Source organism: Kryptolebias marmoratus, linkage group LG12, assembly GCF_001649575.2.
Source record: "Kryptolebias marmoratus isolate JLee-2015 linkage group LG12, ASM164957v2, whole genome shotgun sequence".
Classification (NCBI taxonomy): domain Eukaryota; kingdom Metazoa; phylum Chordata; class Actinopteri; order Cyprinodontiformes; family Rivulidae; genus Kryptolebias; species Kryptolebias marmoratus.
The window spans coordinates 16,861,031-16,879,256 of record NC_051441.1 but is presented as its reverse complement, the minus strand read 5'-3'; the positions used below and the strand labels follow the sequence as shown (position 1 = coordinate 16,879,256).

Here is an 18,226-nt window from a genome sequence, read left to right as displayed (position 1 = left end):
ATAGAGAACCTGTACGTGTGCAGAGGACTGGAAGGCAGTGAGGTATTATCCAGTCTGACCACAATCAGCTGCGCCCCACAGAGCAGCATGACTACAAACCACAACACTTCATCAGCTTTGACAAGAAACATACTCTGTAATAACCCCGGACAGGGCAAAATAACCAATTAAAGCTCTGAGAAATATAGAAAGTGAAGGACAGTTTCAGAAAGAATGAAATTACCAGACAAGAGAGGCTCCCGCTGTTCTAAATTTAAGGATAAGCTGCTCACCGGACCCCCATCGGACACATGCCTCCTCTTCCTCGTGCTCTCTGCGCTCCTGGGATAGCGACGCTCTGATCGATCCGATTGGCCGCCTTCACAGTGAGTGAAACTGAAGCGTCCGTGACAGCCATGGGGGCTCTTAGTTAAACACAGCACCGGCCCCGGAACGCACACGCAAACCCAGAGCCAACATGGAGCCATTGGCCTGATGGTTGTATTAAATATCATGGGCTTTTAGAAAGCGAAATGAAACGCTCAAGGTAGCGACAGCTGGCACGCGCTGGCTCAGGTTAACGTAAATAAGTAAACACGGCTGCATTGGGGGGTGTTTAACATACATTAGAACCACGAGCTGCGCAAATTGCTCCAATGAGACCTGGTTCACTGTCCCATAGGTCACTCGCAGGTAATACTGAGCTTAAAGGAAACACAAAGCTCAGGGTTTATTTCCTGATGTACTCCAGAGGATGTTGACAACAGCATCAGGTTTCCTAATTAAACAATAGAGCGCGGACGACCAAAATTCCAAGCAGAGCAAACTGTGTGTGACGAAAGACTCCGAAATGAGGTCGCTACTAAACATTTCCTTTAATCAAAATGTAAGAATATACAGTGAGATTCGCAGAACATTACTAAAACATCACTCAAACGCATGAGCACAAAGGTCTTTGTCTCATGAGACATCCAACCCCGATTTGGGGTTATATATAAAAAGCACATTTTTTTTTAGTCCTGATGGTGCATTTTCTTCCCCGTCTGTCGGCGTCTCTGACACTTGCTGGTCCTACCGCCCTTGTGTTTACTCTCTGCGCCGGCGGGTCTCTTGTCTGTCCGGCGGCCTCGTCTGCTTTCCTGCTTCCCTTTCCTTTTCCTCTTGCTGGTGAAGGTGCTGAGGGCTGCCGTGAGGGAGCGGATCCTGCAGCAAGGGGGTGGGGGGTGGGGAGAGAGAGAACAAAATACAGCTGGACTGAGAGTGGGCAAGTAGTTGAATGAGGGGGAAACCGGAACCTAGTTTCTACGTCACTACTGTACTATTAGGAAACAGAAGAGAAAGAAATGAGTCAGAGTAGGTGTGTAGTTGTTATTTAAAACCTCCATTTCCTTAAAAAAAAACAATAGCCACTCTTACTGATGCTCATTTGTGAAAACCTATATAAGCAGCTTACTTTTTGTTCACGATCGGATCCCTCGCTTTTTTTGGCATGGCATATGTTTTCTCTTCCTCTTCTTTGTCTTCATCCTCGTTCTGCCCGTCGGCCTGGAAATCAGGGATAATTCATATTAGTTATTATCTTAAGAGGTTCCTCCCCCCTTCCACTCTGACACTTTTATAAGACAGTTAATATTTACATGATTTGCTGCGGGTCGGAGGAGGTGCGTCCCCGAAAGGTCGAGGTCACTTATGGTTGTCACGGTGACCGTGTGGTTCGGGTGATCAAACTGAATGGACTCCGTTTTGTTGATTACCATGTCTTCCAGATCATCCTCAGCGTCCGCTGCAGAAGAGACGGGCAGAAAGAGAAGATCAGATTCTGACGACTTGAATTAAAAATAAAGGCAAGCAGACTTGTTTCTGAAAAACTCACCGAGAGCTTCTCTCCTTTCCTTCAGCATCTTCAAGTACTCTTTATGTCGCTGAGAAGAAAACGTAGACTCAGTTACAAAAGCATACATTTAGGTTTGAGCCAATTCGTGAACATTGACACTTACCTCCTCTCTGACTCTGCTCTGCTCTTCTTTGATTTTCTTTTTGATTTCTTCCACCGCTGCTTTCCTCCTCTCCACCTTCCTCTTATGGAAACCAGTGAGATAGTCTCTGATAGTGGAGGAGAGGAAATATTAGAGAAAAATCTCACTTATTATTGTGCCTGAAGGTTTCAACGGCATACCTTTTGAACTAAACATCTCATTTACAACTAAAATGTTGAAGTGCTTTAAGATTCGTCGCTTAAACTTTAATTAAATTAAAGTAATTTAGAAAACTAGCCATGCAATGTTTATCATTAGTTTATATAGGTTAGCATCAGTGAGAAAGATAATGAACAAACAGTAAATATCTGCGTGTCATTTGTTTAATTCTATCACAATTTACACACAATTAATACAGTGGGGTCAATATTTCTCTAAAATGATTTTAAATGTATTTTTTCAGAAAAATATTCCTGCTCAAAAGTGATGTTATGCTAGGCTAATGCTAGGTGGCTAATAGCTTCAGCGTAACGAAAAAACAACTTACTGTCTGGCTTTGTCGTCAAACATTACGACGCATTTGTTCTCCCTTTTCTTGGACCCTGGTTTGAATTTCGACTTTTGTGGCCAATTTTTATGATTTTTCATGTTGCACACGTGAGCTCCCAGAGTTCGAGGCTTCCCGTCCTGCAACTTTGTCCGACAAGAAACACGTCCCCCCTGAACGGTTCCGCTGACCGTGGATCCACATTCAAATGACAAAAATACATTCTTTTTTCAATTCAAATTATTATTATTATTATTATTATCATTATTATTATTATTATTATTATTATTATTATTATCATTTAACAAGTTATCTTAATGACTATTCAACTATCTTTTATCTTTATTTTATTGTATTTTGTTTTTTTTAATGTCAGGCATGACTAATATGAGCAAAACCAAGAATGTGGACGAAAGAAACAACATCCTGCTTGATTTATACGTCCACTAATTTGGACCAGCATAGAACATATTCAGTGTCTTTCATTCAAAACGAATGAGCTAACGAACAAAATATTATGAGCAAAAATGAGAACATTGACTTTCAGTTCATTTTTCTCTCACACTTAGTCTAAACGCTGCACTCCAGCTGTCGAGCACAGCGGCGGAGGAGTAATGATCTGGGCTTGTTTTGCTGCCACTCAGTCAACCACGAGCTGCGTATGTCAAAGGAAAGTAGGCGGTCTGATAGCCGAAGACTGGCTGAATTTGACTTTTTCTAAAGAAGAATTGTTGCCCAGCGCAGGTCAAACCTACAACAGAATGGCGAAAAATGCAGAAACGAATGCCTGCAGCCCTCAGTGATGTGAAGAAATGTTGTAAATTGAGCCAAACTTGTTCTACAACACTAGAGAGAGAGACCGATCAGGTCAAACAGGACAATTATTTTGATTTATTGCTTCTGAAAGCGGTTTTAAAAGCCAATAAAGTAAGAGGACGTGCTTTGTTTTCACACACTGCTTCATCGTTTGACTTCACTTGTTACATAAAGAACAATGCAATGTCGAGTCATCTGTTGTTTATCTTAAATCATAATTGTAAAATCTGAACAGATATTTAGGAACCGAATTGATACAGGATGTTGTAAGGCTTTCTTAATCCCTGACTGTAAGGTGCAAGATTTTCAGCGTTTTAGTTTGAGCTACAACAAAATATTTTTAAATGCTATTGTTAAGGATGATAAAGTTTTCTCTGCCATATGTAATCATTAACTATCCACTCCCAATACATTTAATTATATATTTGATTCACATATTATTTCAAACTGCATTTAACTTCAGTAGCATGAAATTCAACATTTCGATATGAGGAAATGCACCCAGAAAAACCTTATGTGAGATGCTCAGGGAGCATTTTATTTGGGCCTTGTGGTGTTTAAAAAAGAAAAAAAAAAATCTTTTAAACTTGGATCAACACTAGTCTTCACACCTGCCAACACCCTCCTCAGTCTCTCTCTCACACACACACACACACAACGCTCTCTTCTTTCTTCAGTTTCAGGTTTCAGTGCCGACACATCAACTTCCTTTATTACGTGTCCTCAAAGTAACATGTATCAAATGATCCGACGGGACACATACGGTGGTGTTGTTTTATTAGAAAACATTAAAAGGAACACAGAAGTTCAAACAGTAAAACAACTTGAGGGGAGAAGACAAAAAAAATAAAAATATAATGTCACTATTACAACAGCGTACTAAACGTAAACAGATATACATTTAAAAAGGTTTCTTCAGATACAGTTTAGGTTGGATTTAAAGGCAGATTCCTGTCATTTCTTAACTGTAGGCTTGTAAATGTTGAATTTAAAAAGGAATTACATTGTTTGCTTGAGAGGAGGGATCCTTACATTCAAAGCTAAAGATCTAAATGAAAGATTTAAAAAAAAAAAAGGAGACAGAAAGAAACATTTTCACTATTAAAGATTCCCCCCTCTGACAGTTTCTGGCTCTATGCGGGTTTTGTTAATAAAAACAAGAAGAACGGCAAAAACTGGCCCCTACTAAGCATTTATCTTATATAACCATTAAATAAGAGATTCAGAGCAAAGAAAAAGGAATGACAAAAGTGCCGTGTCATGACAATTACAAATAAAAAGCTAGCTGGACAAAGATCTCACAGAAAAAAAATAAAACTCCTCCATCATCCTCAGTCGATAAAACATAATATATATATATTTTTTCCTACAGAACACTAAGCCCATTTGGTGCTTTATATCACAGATGCATATCAAACCATTTTTTTAAGCCTTATAGAGACACTCCACCAAACACCTTTAAAGTTTTTTGACCTGTGCTACTTGAAACTCAGCATAAACTCCTTTTTTTATGTAATCACCCCTGGCTGCTGCTCGGTGACATTTTTAAAACGCCCTCATGTGAAGAAAAACGCATAAAAGAATAAAATGGTGGAGCATAAACCGAAGGTGTTCGGCACATCTGAATCGTGTCTCGAACAAATAACTTCCCCCTTCGATCTACTTCTGTTTATCTGCTTATGTACAACTTATATACAATCACACTGTCGACATGAATGCAATCACTTTAACATGTAATTTACATCTGTACACCTGTGTGTGAAGACAGGCCGCTTCCCTCTTATTTCTAGCTTTTATTTTGACATTCAGGAGCATTTCAGCAGCAGCTTCCTGTCATTAACATCTTAAGAGCTGCGCTGCTACATTACTCAACCAAACGTTTTATAAAAAATATTCTGTAAGAAACCGAACCTTCACTTCAGATGACGCAGTGAGTTTTCGGTGAACTGATGCCTTTCCTGTTTTGCTTCGTAGAACAACGCTGGCTTGATGCAGTGTTTGAGGTAGATAAGACGACACTACTCAGCACTGTACGCTTTTAATGAGCCCGTCTGTGTTTATCCTGCAGCACAGACGCACTCAGGCCTCTGCTGAAGCCCTTAAACGAGGCCTGCAAATTAACTGAACGGCGCGCGATTATTGCAGCGCTGATGTTGCTGCAGTAATGACCGCACAGCCACAGCTAATTAATGAGCTGCTGCATTGGATTAATTCAAACAGCTGCTGCATGCTGGTCCCTTTTCCTATTTTTGGGCCCTGTTAGTATTGTTCCTATAGGCAAAATCTATATTTTTTTTAATTTAGCGTAAAAGTGGAACAGGAAAAATAAAACTGAACCTATATTTCCTCTGTCTTTATGGAAGAATGAAGTGAGAAGGTGTACCTCCAATGGGCAGAGGGTGGCACTGAAGAGCTGCAACAATTCAACTAAGCATCAAACAATAAAAAAGTGTAGCCATCAAGGTCAGGGCACTTGTTTGATAGCGTACTCGCAGCAGTCTGAGGTCTAAATTGTCCGTCCTATGATCAGAAGTCGTTTTCTGGTGTGGCGTGTTCAGGAAGCGGCGATGGTGGTCCCCCCGCCGAGGCGCAGCAGGATCTGCTGGCAGTCCTGCAGGGAGCGGCGGTCGCCGACCCGCTCCAGGGTTCGCTTGGCCTCGGCCAGCAGCCGGGCTCGGTGACCTGGTGGGGTCAGCAGAGGCATGGGCAGGTGGCGGCAGGCGAGCAGGATGGCGTGAGCCCTCTCCCTCTCGCCGACGACACACTCCCCCTCTGATGGGAAAGAAGAAGAAGAAAAGGAGCAGGTTAGGTGTTAATAGGTGTCTAAAAATAAATAAAAAAGCGTGACGCTGCCATCTAAAACTGTTTTAAATGAGCTTTTTTTTGTGTAATTATTGTATAAATGTGTCTGCACACCAGCGGAGTATGAGCTGTGTGTCCGGCGCCGCAGGTTGTGCTCCAGCAGCTGGTGTGTCCTCGTTGGACTGGCTCCAGCCATCAGCCTCACCGTGGTCTCATGGAGGAACATCTGAGAGGTAAACGAGAAAAGAGCCACTCTGACTGTAGTTATGGAAGTTTTAAAAAGTGTTACAGGAAGACAAGCCATCCTCCTGTTTTTGTTTGAAAGGCAAGCAGACTTTCACCACCTGATGCAGAAACTACAAGTTACCAGCGTCTCTTTATAAAGTGAATTATAAATGAATTAAAGATGCTAAAAGAAAACCACAGAAAAACTCTTATCTTGTGATGAATATACCTTGTGTTGCGCCTGTCTGTAACACTGAGTGAGCTTCCTGAGTGCGCTCAGGTCCCTCTGGAAACCAGCCAACTGAGAGCCAGGAGCCGGGCCGGGCTCTCCATTACTGCCGCCTCCTCGCTGCCACAAGCTGGTCCTTAAGGTCAGAAGGAGGTCACAGACGAGCAACTCCACCCCCTTGGAAAATAAAAAAAAGATTTCACTCATATTGGAGCAGATTTAAAGTTTGAAGAACTTGAGACGCGAATCAAATCTGACCCCAACGTCGTCGACAATAAACCCGGCATGCGTGGCAGAAATCAAACCCCCCAAACTGTTAGTGATATTCGAGGCTTTGCATTAAGTGGTGGGGGTGTGCAGCGGCTGCGTGCAGATCGGAGAGGCCTCTGTGTTGCACTGCAGACACATTGCACTCGGCTTCAGGATCATGCAATGCAACTACAATGCACCACAGCCACCTCCTTCCACCCGCACTGCGTATACACAGCCCCACTCCAGCCTGTCCCGACCACCACCGAGCATGCAGGGAAAGATTTCAAATCAAACGTGCGCTTTTCAGGAAGGAGGAAGAACCACAAGCCAAGCTCAGATCTGAAAGAGTCAGTGTTCGGAAAGAAAGTAACGGAGAGTTTCTTTTATCTTTCTTCGCGTCGTACCTTGTTGAGCCAGTTGCCAGACTGAGCGAGAGGCACGGAGACGCTGGAGCGCAGGCAGCTGCTCGCTCGGTCACAGAGGGAGAGGCAGGACACCACGCCCTCGCCCTTCAGGGGAGACAGGCTCATCTGGACCACCTTACAGAGGAGAAGCACGGCTTTGGGCAGAGGATGGCTGGAACAGAGAGAGGATTAGTGAAGGTGTTTTGAAAAGTCTGAGATTCAGTTTCTGACACTCTGAACTGCAGGAACTTTTCTGTCCATGGGATCATTTTCAAACTACTAATCAGAGCTTAAACTGGACTTTAAAAAACTGTGAAACTTACATAAAAACGATGAAGAATGTCAGTATGTTTAATTTTCAAATTTTCAGTCTACAGCAGAAAAATCAATGAGCAACACAATCTGACTTTGTATTTACGTTGCATTTTTTTTAATGCACTTACTCAAGAATGTGCAGAGCTCTTGGCATTCGCTCTGCTTCAGCCAAAAGTGACCTCACTGCGACATCGTCCCCCTGTAGCCAATGAACAGCAGCCTTCAGGACCAGAGCCCACCAACGACTCACCGGGTCTCCCACTGGAAATTAAACATTTAAAGAAGGACATGTTTTAAAATCAGGATGTTTACTGAAACAACAACAACAACGGTGGACTGTTGAGGACAATTTCTCTGAAATGTCTGAATGTTGGAATAAAAAGGGGAAAGCTGCATAAAAATAACTATTATTGTCTCCAGAGATGTTCTCTGTGTTATTATCTGATGCAAAGTATTTAATAAAAAAACAAACTCTGCCAGAACAGAACTTATTGGCTCTAAAAATGAAGAGAACTGGCTTTACCACATTAAGACTGACTGTGATTAATGCCTCTATTACTGAGCAAAATGATTCAAACCTGAAACGGTGGTGTGACTGGGAGGAGTCGAGAAGGGAGGAGGAGGGGAAGGAGAGTCCTCAGTGCAGCTGTTCAACAACTCGAGGAACTCCAGGGCGCTGGAAAATTCCCTGGAAAAGTGGCGGAGCAGAAACAAAAACAAAGAAAGTGATTATACACACACACACACACACACAGATGACGGTCTGAGTGGGGCGCTTGCCGCCGCCGTTCACCACTGTACCCAGAGTTGTTCTTGCAGCTGCCGGCGTCGGAGTCGCTCTGCGGCTGGATGAGGGTGTGAACGGCTCTCTCCAAAAGCTTCCTGCAGAAACACTGGTGCAGCTGGGCGATGGGGTCAGCTGCAGGGAGACAGGAGGGAACAAGTGAATCCAAATTACACAATTTAAAGCCTGGCAGCCATGAAAGGAGTGCATATCACACACTGCCTTTCATGCCAGAGTTTCAAACCAACATCATCTTATGCTGAGAAATGACAGCGTTGTAGCTGGTTTTGGTCAAACCTTGAAATTAAACGTCATGTTTAACCTCACATGACTTGTTAGCATTTGTTGGGAATGACTCTCAGCTACAACTACATCAAATTTTAGTTCAGTATGTGTAAAATTGACTGAGTTAGAGTCAGTTTTTGTGCACTATGGTCAATTAGTTGATTTATGTTGACTCCATGAATCCGAGGTAGATGTGATTCTAATAATTAATTTCTGAAAATTTCATTAATATCCATCTACTTGTTCACAAGATATTTTGATAACAGACACACACACAAACAGATACAGGCAAAAACATTATCGCTTGTGTCTTGTCTTTCGGCAGTGAGCAATAATTAGGGGAGAAAAAATGAATAAAATGGAGAAACAAAAGCATGAAGAAACAAACCCGGGTCTCTCTGGGAAGTGTACACCTCATCGCCGCTGTCTGACTTCACCGACCAATCACAGCTCAGGAAGAACTGCCGGCCCAGTGGCGTGAAGAGCCAGCGCAGGCAGTCGGGGACTTGTTTGGTCTCTGCCTGGTTGGCCGCGCTCTCTGCACAACCCAAAAGGTATCCCTGGGGGACAGACACAATAGGAAGTGAGACAAACGCAATATGGCTGCTTTTGATCCCAATAACAAGAATCACAGGGCCAGAGAAAAAAAAACATAAAACAAACAAACAAAATACCACATACAGGCAGACAAGAGAGGTGGTGGCCCAGGACGGTGCGCAGGGCTGTCGCTGCAGTGACATAAATCTGAGCGAGCTGAGTCGGAGCCATCTTGCCTTGGGCGCTCTCGCTGAGGTTGACAGCACTCAGAGACAGAGAGAAAGCCCACAAGCTGCTGCGCTGAGGCAGCTTTCCTATAGAAACAAGGACAGAATGCACACTTATTCTTGTTCAAATCTGTCTGACACGACATGCTAATGATATTAGCTGATGGTGCTTCAGTGGACAGGATCCTGAGCACGCTGTTCGGACCTGTGAGCTGCAGCTGGCTCAGCTGGTGGTAAACCAGTGCTGCGTCTCGTGCGCTGGTCCTCGCCTCCTCTCCTTCGTGCTTGCCTCCAACCTGGTGGACCAGCCAGCCCAGAGGCGTTGGACGATGCAAGCAGTAGCGAATCACATTCCAGGAGAGCGAACAAACCAGGTCCAGGCCGGTGGAGGGAAGAGCTCTTGTCAAGACTGACAGACATGTGTCTAAACTGGCCATGGCTGATGTGTAATTCCCCTGCAAGAGACGGGCGAGAGAAACAATGAGCTGCTCGGTCCTCAGAGAAAACTGAACAGTGACACAACTTGGATACAGAAAGAAAAAATCTGAACAAAAGCTAAAAATAAAACCGAACAAGGCAGGCTTAAGTGAGACATCAAAACAGCGAGATAAAAGTTGTGTGAGGTGCTCTGTGACAGATGAAATAAACTCGTCCTAATCCCTTCATGTGCAACTAAAGCCAGTGAGATTCTTCCTTAGACTAAATAAATGCACTGTTTAGAGGCATTTCTTTAGTAGAAAAGCATTAAAATGTTCACCCTAGTTTGTTCTGTACCCACCCTGTTCAGATGCAGGTCTGCCTGCTTGCGGTGCCTCCAGAAGGACACAGATTTCGGCGAGTGAAGCGGCGTGATGGGCTCCCACAGGTACAGCACCCTGACACAGCCCCACAGCGCTCCCACGCCACTCAGCACCCACACCATCACCCACGGCAACAGACACCGCAGCCAAGACGCTGGAGAATGAGAAATGAAACGTGAGACGAGGCCCTAGCGCCTCTGAATACCCTGTAATTAAGCATCTGCTGAGAACGAGTTGGTAACAAGAGCAGAACTTGATTTGTTTCATGAGCCACGATAAAAGCTGGAGCCGCCGCCGCTCACCAAAGTCCTGCGTGTGAGTGGGAAACCAGACGAGCGTTCGAGACGGGACGTGGCTTGCAGTCAGGCCAGAGGTCCCCGAGGCCTCCGAGCCCAGCAAAGAGGGCAGCGGGTTCAGGGACAGACAGAAGAACGTCAGGGCGCACAGAAGCAGGCGAGAACGATCCATCACTCCAACCGTGGAGGGGGAGTCCGGCTCACTCTTCACCTGAGGGACAGTGAGAGGCATGAAGAACGGCTGTTTTACACTCCTGCATTGTTGTTGTTGTGGACCTATGTTAATAATTAAACATATTTCATAAATATTGCACTGTTTTGTTCTCGTCTCAATGTATTGATGGTTACATTTATGATAATGGGATTTAAAGTGACTATTTTAATAAAATATGATAAGTAGAGATGTAGAGAACACCAACCATCCTGCTGTCGTGGGTTTTACCTGATCGTGGTCCAATAAAGGACTTCCTGGTTCAGAGTCGACGCAGTACGGAGAGAACTGATTTGGGGAACCAAGGCCGGAATCGGAGGCTGGAGGCGACATCATCACAACTTCCTGTTTGAGCTCCACATCCTCAGACAGCGTCACCGGCTCTGGGATAGAAAGAGTCCCTCATTACAGTCGTAACTGCTAGAAATCATGACCCGGTCTTTAGGTAGTGACGCTTACTGTTCTTCTGGTTGGCCATCTTGAGGGTCAGGTTCTCTTGCCGTAGTTTTTGGTTGACCTGTTGCAGGTATTTAATGTAGTCAATGGCCTTCCTCAACACTCCTGACTTGTGCATCTGAGAGGAAAAGACATGAGAGGACGGGTGAACCTGAGTGCAACTACAGCAGCTTTTTCCTTATTAAATAGTCATGATGTTTTCCTTTTTTTTACCTTTGCATCATTGCCCATAACCAGGTCTCTGAGCTCCATGATCTTATCGTTGATGGAGGACCTGTATCTCTTCTCGATGATGTTGTGCGTCGTCCTCCTTTCGCCCTCCTTCACCACCCCCCCCGGCCCCACGCCGCCTGCCATCACCTGGTTCTGCTCCACGCTCGGTCTTGCAGCGTTAGCGCAGGCGGAGGAGACTGGGAGCTGTTTGATGGGCAGCTTGTCGGCTCCTCCCATCATGACAGGAACGGTGGTGAGAATGTTGCCGCCCATCAGCGTCTGGGAACAGAAATCGGCGGCGGGACAGTCTTTTTAAACAACGCTCTTATGGAAGAAGCTCTAAAAGTGAATTCTCGTGTCCGTGCTGCTTACTGGGACTTGCAAAGCTGTGTTTTGGATGGGTGTAGTCAGGGTGGTGATGCCTGCAGGGCTCTGCATGGTGGACAACACCTGTGTCCCGTCTGGTTTGAGGGTTGTGAGAACCAGTGAGTCCGTCTTAAGAATCTGAGGCTGTTGGACCAGAACCTAAAAGATTCAGAACATTTGCGTAATGTTTTGGTCAATAACTTTTTATTTTTTATTAAAAAAAAAAACAAGAGCTAATTAATAGGCTTTTACGACCAAATATCAGAACATGTCAGCGTTACTTACAGGCACTTGTTGCACCTGCTGTTGCACAGTGTGGACTGCAGTGGGCGCTGTGGAGAGCGTCTGAATGGTCTGACCTGTCGAGGTCAGGACTCGCTGATGCTGGATGGTTACCGGTTGGAGCTGCGGCGAGGTCATGATGCTCTGCACTTGTGGATGAAGGACTGGAGGATTAACAAAAATGATGAGTGATTTTTTTTAGGTCACCTTCATTTGAGGTCATTTCAAACGTCTCCTGTCCCTCTCTGCGGTCACCTTGGAAACCAGGAGCTGGACTCTGATGGCAGATGACCGGGTTCTGGATGAAGCGCGACTGTCCACCATTGGAGGCGATCATCACGGTTTGCGCTGCCTGCGTCTGGCTGTGGGTCTGAACCAGAGTCTGGACCGGGAAGTTTTGGGTCTGCAGGGGAACCCCCTGAGTGTGCATCTACATGCAAGTAAAACACTAAATTTTAGGTTTTGTTTATGGAAGTTAACTGAAAAACACCCTTTGGATCGATAGCTTATCGATCTTACTGAGACGTACATAACAGTTATTTGTCTTTTATTACTGTCTGTGGAAATAGTGTCCATCACTGTTCTGTGTCTGGCTGCTAAATAGCTGTCCTTGCCCATCTGCAGGCTTTCCCAGTAATTGTTTTTTTTAATATACAAGTCTCTGCTCTGGCTGGTACCTTCTTATCTGTGTGTTTAGATGTGTAAATACCACAACAAGTACAGGCTACAGCTCTCATAATGTTTTACAAACATCTGTACCCAGATTTAGAACAAAATTAGGATAAAAAGCTTTTAAATATTCTGCCCTATTTCCTGGAATGACTTATAAAAGGACTTGAAGTCATCAGAACTGGTTACCATGTGAAGTTTAAACCATTTTAAAAGGAGAGAGAGAGAGAGAATAGATCAGTGCAACTGTTTTTGATGTTTTTGCTGCCTTGACTTTGGAACATGGTTCTGTTATTGTTATGTAATATATTCATTGTCATTTGTCTGTCTTGAAAAAGAGATTTTAATCTCAATGAGACTTTTACCTGAATAAATAAAGGATATATGTAAGTTTTTAAAGCCATCCTGAGCTGCATATGGTGTTTTATTGTCAATAAAGCAGAAACTGACTGATAATAACAATTACATCTCTGGAAATGTTATTTAACTCCCTCAAAACCATTTCCGTGCTCAATTTTCCGTGCATAACGTAAAAGAGCATGAACATGATGTAGAACAGCAGAATTCGCAGGAGAATAAATCAAACATGAGTTTTAAATATTTGATACCTGGATGGTCTGCGGGACAGCCTGCTGGGGCTGAGGCTGGATGGGTTGGACCATCTGAGGGCGTGGCTGCAGCAGCAGAGGGCTGCGGGTCACCTGCTGATGCACCGACGGGGTGGTGATGGGGGAGGGCGTCTGAGCGGGAGTGAGGGGAGGGGTGAGGGGTACAGACTGGAGGGACAGCGCCTGGGAGGAGGCGAGGCCTACATTGGCGCTTTGGTAGGCGGTGGCGGCGTTGGCGGCCGGTGCCTGAGGGGTCTGTGGGGGCTGAAGGGTCGGCGGCTGCAGGGCAGAGCTGATGCCGCCGGTTTGCAGCGAGCCCGCCGTGGTCATCTGGTCCTCAAACATGTCGGGGAAGTCCCCCACCTGGTTGCTGACGAACTGCAGCATCTCTGTAGAGATTTAAGAAAAATCAGTCATAAGATGTACTTTAGATTTTTAAGACAAATATAAGAATAATTTTACTTTAAAATACAATCTCACTGCAAAAGTACCCCGAACACCCTTGTTTTTAATCCTTATTAAAATGGCTGTCCTGAAACCTAATAAAAAGGCAATAAAATTGCCTCAGCTGAGGTTTTATTAAGATGTCTGAATCTTGCTAACAGATAAAACGACAGGCTGACCTTGAAATGACACGTTTAGTCTCAGAGGCATCGCTACTGTTCAGCTCATAAATCAATACGAACCAGCCTCCAAACAGGGAACCTTGAGAGGGGAAAAGGCTGTAACGCTGACGGCCCGAAACAACAGTGGACAGATAGATGGCTGCTATTGTGCAGCTGTAACGAGCGTGTCCTGCGCTCATATTGTTGAGCACATTTAACATGATCACACAGCTAGTATAATCTCACCTCTAAAAGCTAATCATAGAAAGAAAACAGAACAACCACTTGGGATGAAATCACGGTTTTACAGGTTTAACGCTGAGCGACCCGTCACTGTTAAAACTCCCTCCTCAGAGCTCATGTTTAAAGAAGACTTCCTGTTTGATCACTGATCTTCAGCTGTCAGGGTCAACCAGCCTGTAGCCTTGAACTTAGTCCTGCTGTAAGACAATTCAGCAGACAAACAGCACCTTTATGGACTCAGAGCGTGGCTTTAAATAACCAAAACACACGTCTACCGCCAGATACCAAACAGATCAAGCAGCTGTCATTGTGACTACACCCTTTTGTGTCATTCAAGTTGTTGACTGGACACTTTGCTCACTCTGCAGACTCGTTTCTTAGTCCGTGCTACTGGAGCATTTTATTTTTCCAGCTTGTGCTTTCACTGCAGGCTGCATAAAAGAGTTTATTCTGGGATACAAGAATAGATGATGAAACTTCAAAGCTGAGTTAGAAGATAAATAAAACCTAATTCAAAAGCATTTCATCACTGAGTGTGCTCAGCTGTATGAGCCGTTTAGACAAAAGTCATCTGAAAACTGTTTTTTTCCTGCTGTGGCACAGTTTCAAAGCGCCACAGAAAGTTGCTGGAATGAATAAAAAGGTATGACAGTAGCAGTTTTTACCTCAACCTCAAAAGATTAATTGAAAAGGCACCATCAATGCAGAAATATTTACAGTACTATTTGATAATGTTCAGATGGCATACTTAGTGGTACAGAAACGCCGCAGGAGCCATCGCACCTTATCCGTTGGCGTCGAGTGTGATGTAGGTGCAAAGAGAACAAAGTGTATGGGAAACTCAAGTAGGTGAAAGAAAACTCATCTCCTCCCGTAACAGGAAGAGGAACGAGCCGCCGCTTCATATACAGGCTCAAAATGATGACTAGAGAGAACTATTCTGAGCTCGCAAGTTAACATCTGTCATCTGGAAATTATTCTGCTGCAACCAGACACGCCCTGATGCACAGGGGGAAAAAAAAAAAAGGAAAGGGGGTGAACTAAATACAGTAATATGATTCACCTCAGAGAAACCTTCAAGTTGGAAACAAAATGTAATCTAGAGTAAGAACAGGACAGCATTAAAAACTTTTACATGACTCTCGTAAGGGTCCCATGAAAGTGAAGGTCGGGTCACGTAACCACGACTCTCCAGATTTTAGCCTCCCACTAATCGATCAATACCTCATACACCAGATCCATGCAGAATATATTCCCTAACGATCGGCTGTTCATACCTGGTTCACTTTGGGACCTTGACTTTATATCTTTAGAAGTTTGTTGTCATTTTAAACACGTCGGAGTTTTGAGATCAAGTCCTGGAGAAGGAGGCAGTTTAAACCAACTAAAACCTGACGGCAATGTTAATTTTTGTTTGTGCTGAGGATGTTTAACCAGCAGCTTCTCACACGGATTCACCTCCGGGGCAGGGGGGAGAGGTCGTCAGTGACAGTCAGGGCCGAAACAACTTTCAGGACCCAGAATTTCCGATAAGCTGTCACTGAGGATGAATCTATTACAGAGAGAAACGTTTCCAAGGTGGAGGATAGGAGAAGTTACACAATCAGAGCCGCAGTGATAAAAGGACAGAGAACCGGAACTTTATCTACGTTTGGATTAAAAAGATAAAAACTCAATTTATCACAGAGGATTGAACGACAAAAGATAGTTCCTTCAGTTTCTAAAAACTGGCTTACACTGAATGAGGCATCCGTTTGTAAATGTTTTAACTGATATGTTATTTAGCTTTTGCCATTTTTCTTTTCTTTTCTTCCTGTGGTGCATTTTAATCCACGGGCCAGGTCTCTCCTGGAAAATAGATTTTTTTTTTATCTTAACAAGATCTACCTGGTCAAATAAATATTTCTTTTCTAAGCACTGAACTGTGTTCTGATGGAGAAAGTGTGTTTTTCCATTAGGGGTGGGCTGGACGCTGTCAGTGTGAAGCTGTTTCCGCTGCAGCTCGCCTCTGAACTCGTCAGCTGTCGTTTTCTCTCGCCGTCTGAACATTCCTCTCTTCAGACACAACGATTAAGTGGGATTATATAACTGCGGCCAGTGTGATGGCTGCTCATTCTGGCCATAATTATAGCCCACCATCCAAAGTCTGCGTTCGTGTGTGCGTGTGTTCCTGGACAGATTTTATTAAAGCGTGCTGAAAGTAATGACATTTAAAATCAACCCCATTCGTGATGTTTGCCACAGTTAATTAACCTAAAAAAATAGCTGCAACTTAGTCAGATTTGTAGAAACTGAGTTAAAATTTGTTGTGGTAGTAGCTGAGACTGAGCCCCAAAACATATTCTGAGCACGAACGAGTTGTGCAAAAGCTACTAACTATTTGGCTCCAACTTGGTTTGTTAGCAGAATATCTCAGGAACCACTGGACGAGGTTTAATGACATTTTCAGGAACTGATGCTTGGATAAGCATCAACAAGTGATTAACTTTTGGAGCCCAACCAATTCAGAATGGCCACCAGAGCTAATCGATATCAGTCATGATAACTCTGTGAATTTATTCAGCTAAAACTTGATGCAGTAGTGGCTGAAAGTCATTCACGACACATCTTGTGATATATTGCACAAGCTTACCCCTAACATTAATGGATATAACTCCAGATGATCCGAGGATCAAACATGAAAGGTGATGGGTGAAATGCATTCCTTCAACGGGTGATAGACCTTTAACTTAAAGAAGATTTAGTATTAGAAGATGCTGGGTGCTTTTAATCCCAAATGACCAGGTCCAGTGTAGATAACGAAGAGCCCAACACGCCACAAACACCATCGGCCTGATTTGGTGCCTCAGGATTGAGTGAAATCCCCTCCTGATGTGAGCCTGGTGACTCTGAGGTCGTCGGCTCAGTCCTGAACTCGCTTCAAGGCCGCAGAGTTCAAACCCGGACCTTTACAGAGATGTCGCTCAGTCATAAGTAAAACTACAACGCAATGTCTCAAAATATCTCACACAGAGTTATAGGAATGTTACAATGTTTCCTGGTTTTCTTTCTCCCCATATTGTTGTTTGACATTCAGTCAAATTGTTTTATATAAAAAGTGGTTTTTATTGGTGGTTTTTCTGTGATGTAGGCAAATGGTCCTGTCTTACTTTTTGTTTTCTTCAACATGTTACCTGAATATTTATTTATTCTGTTTAATCCATTCTTTTAATGAACCCAGGGCTCACCTACAACACAAAAAGAAACATCTCTCCCAGTTTATAATACACAAATAATAACATGAAACTGGTTTAACCTTTAGGCTCCTACAATGAGAGTCTGAGCAGGTTCTTACTCATCATCTTCTACATCTGCTCACAGAAAAATGACAACAGATACAACTAAATACTGTGCCTCTTCTGCTTTTACAGTGGAGCTTTAGTTATAGTGTTGTCTGATAATAAATATAGATTTAATTCATAAAAACTAAAGCCTAAAATGTTATTACACTTGTGTCAGTACCAGTTAAACTGATAGAACTACAGCAACAATAAGCCAAGGGAAATGCACACAATAAATGAGTCATTTTACTTGAATAACACTGAAGGTTGGGATAATAAATATGAGTATTTAGATGATTAAAAGTCAAATATCAGAGTTGCTGCTGGCAGCCAGTCTCTGGAAACAGGCCAACATTTAGGACAACAACAACAAACAGCGTCGGCTGAGACGAATCGACTCACCGTCAAAGTCTCCTAAAGTGAACTCGTCCCCCAGCTCCGCTAAAGTCGAGTCCATGTTGTCCATAGGAGTGATGTACTCCCCGGCGTCCATCCTGTCCGTCGGCGGCTCGCCTCCCCGGCTGTCACCAGAGCGTCGCGGGAGAGATGACCCAACACCGGCGGGCTCCACTCGGGCGTTTCCACAGCGCCAACAGCGTCCTTATCCAAGCTAAAAAATCCCGTTTATCGAAATAAATTTTAAACAACAGCGAAACCTCAACGGAGGACAGACGTTAACGTCGTTAAAGTCATCCCCGAACCGATTTATTTTCGACGGGACGCCATCTTGTTTTACGCTAATGACGTCATTCACAAACAGAAGCTGTGGCCCAAGGCGG

At 43.9% G+C, this 18,226-nt stretch overlaps 2 protein-coding genes across 2 annotated transcripts; both read right to left on the bottom strand.

The window, feature by feature from the left end:
* Nucleotides 1-830: 830 nt before the first annotated feature.
* Nucleotides 831-2,678, bottom strand: nol12 (nucleolar protein 12). The gene is made up of 6 exons (XM_017416640.3): nucleotides 2,503-2,678; nucleotides 1,977-2,082; nucleotides 1,853-1,901; nucleotides 1,617-1,762; nucleotides 1,433-1,524; nucleotides 831-1,182 (listed from the first exon to the last, which is right to left on the bottom strand). The coding sequence occupies exons 1-6, from the start codon at nucleotides 2,601-2,603 to the stop codon at nucleotides 993-995; spliced, it is 684 nt and encodes a 227-aa protein (XP_017272129.1). The 5' UTR covers nucleotides 2,604-2,678; the 3' UTR covers nucleotides 831-992.
* A 1,400-nt stretch (nucleotides 2,679-4,078) lies between these two features.
* srebf2 (sterol regulatory element binding transcription factor 2) lies at nucleotides 4,079-17,940 on the bottom strand. The gene is made up of 20 exons (XM_017416597.3): nucleotides 17,850-17,940; nucleotides 13,280-13,668; nucleotides 12,258-12,432; nucleotides 12,006-12,166; nucleotides 11,727-11,879; nucleotides 11,355-11,633; nucleotides 11,145-11,259; nucleotides 10,917-11,068; nucleotides 10,481-10,685; nucleotides 10,157-10,332; nucleotides 9,584-9,833; nucleotides 9,296-9,465; nucleotides 9,003-9,174; nucleotides 8,347-8,464; nucleotides 8,124-8,233; nucleotides 7,674-7,806; nucleotides 7,231-7,402; nucleotides 6,575-6,751; nucleotides 6,235-6,346; nucleotides 4,079-6,090 (listed from the first exon to the last, which is right to left on the bottom strand). Exons 1-20 carry the CDS (start codon nucleotides 17,938-17,940, stop codon nucleotides 5,873-5,875), a joined length of 3,528 nt encoding a protein of 1,175 aa, XP_017272086.1. The 3' UTR covers nucleotides 4,079-5,872.
* Between the last annotated feature and the right edge of the window lie 286 nt (nucleotides 17,941-18,226).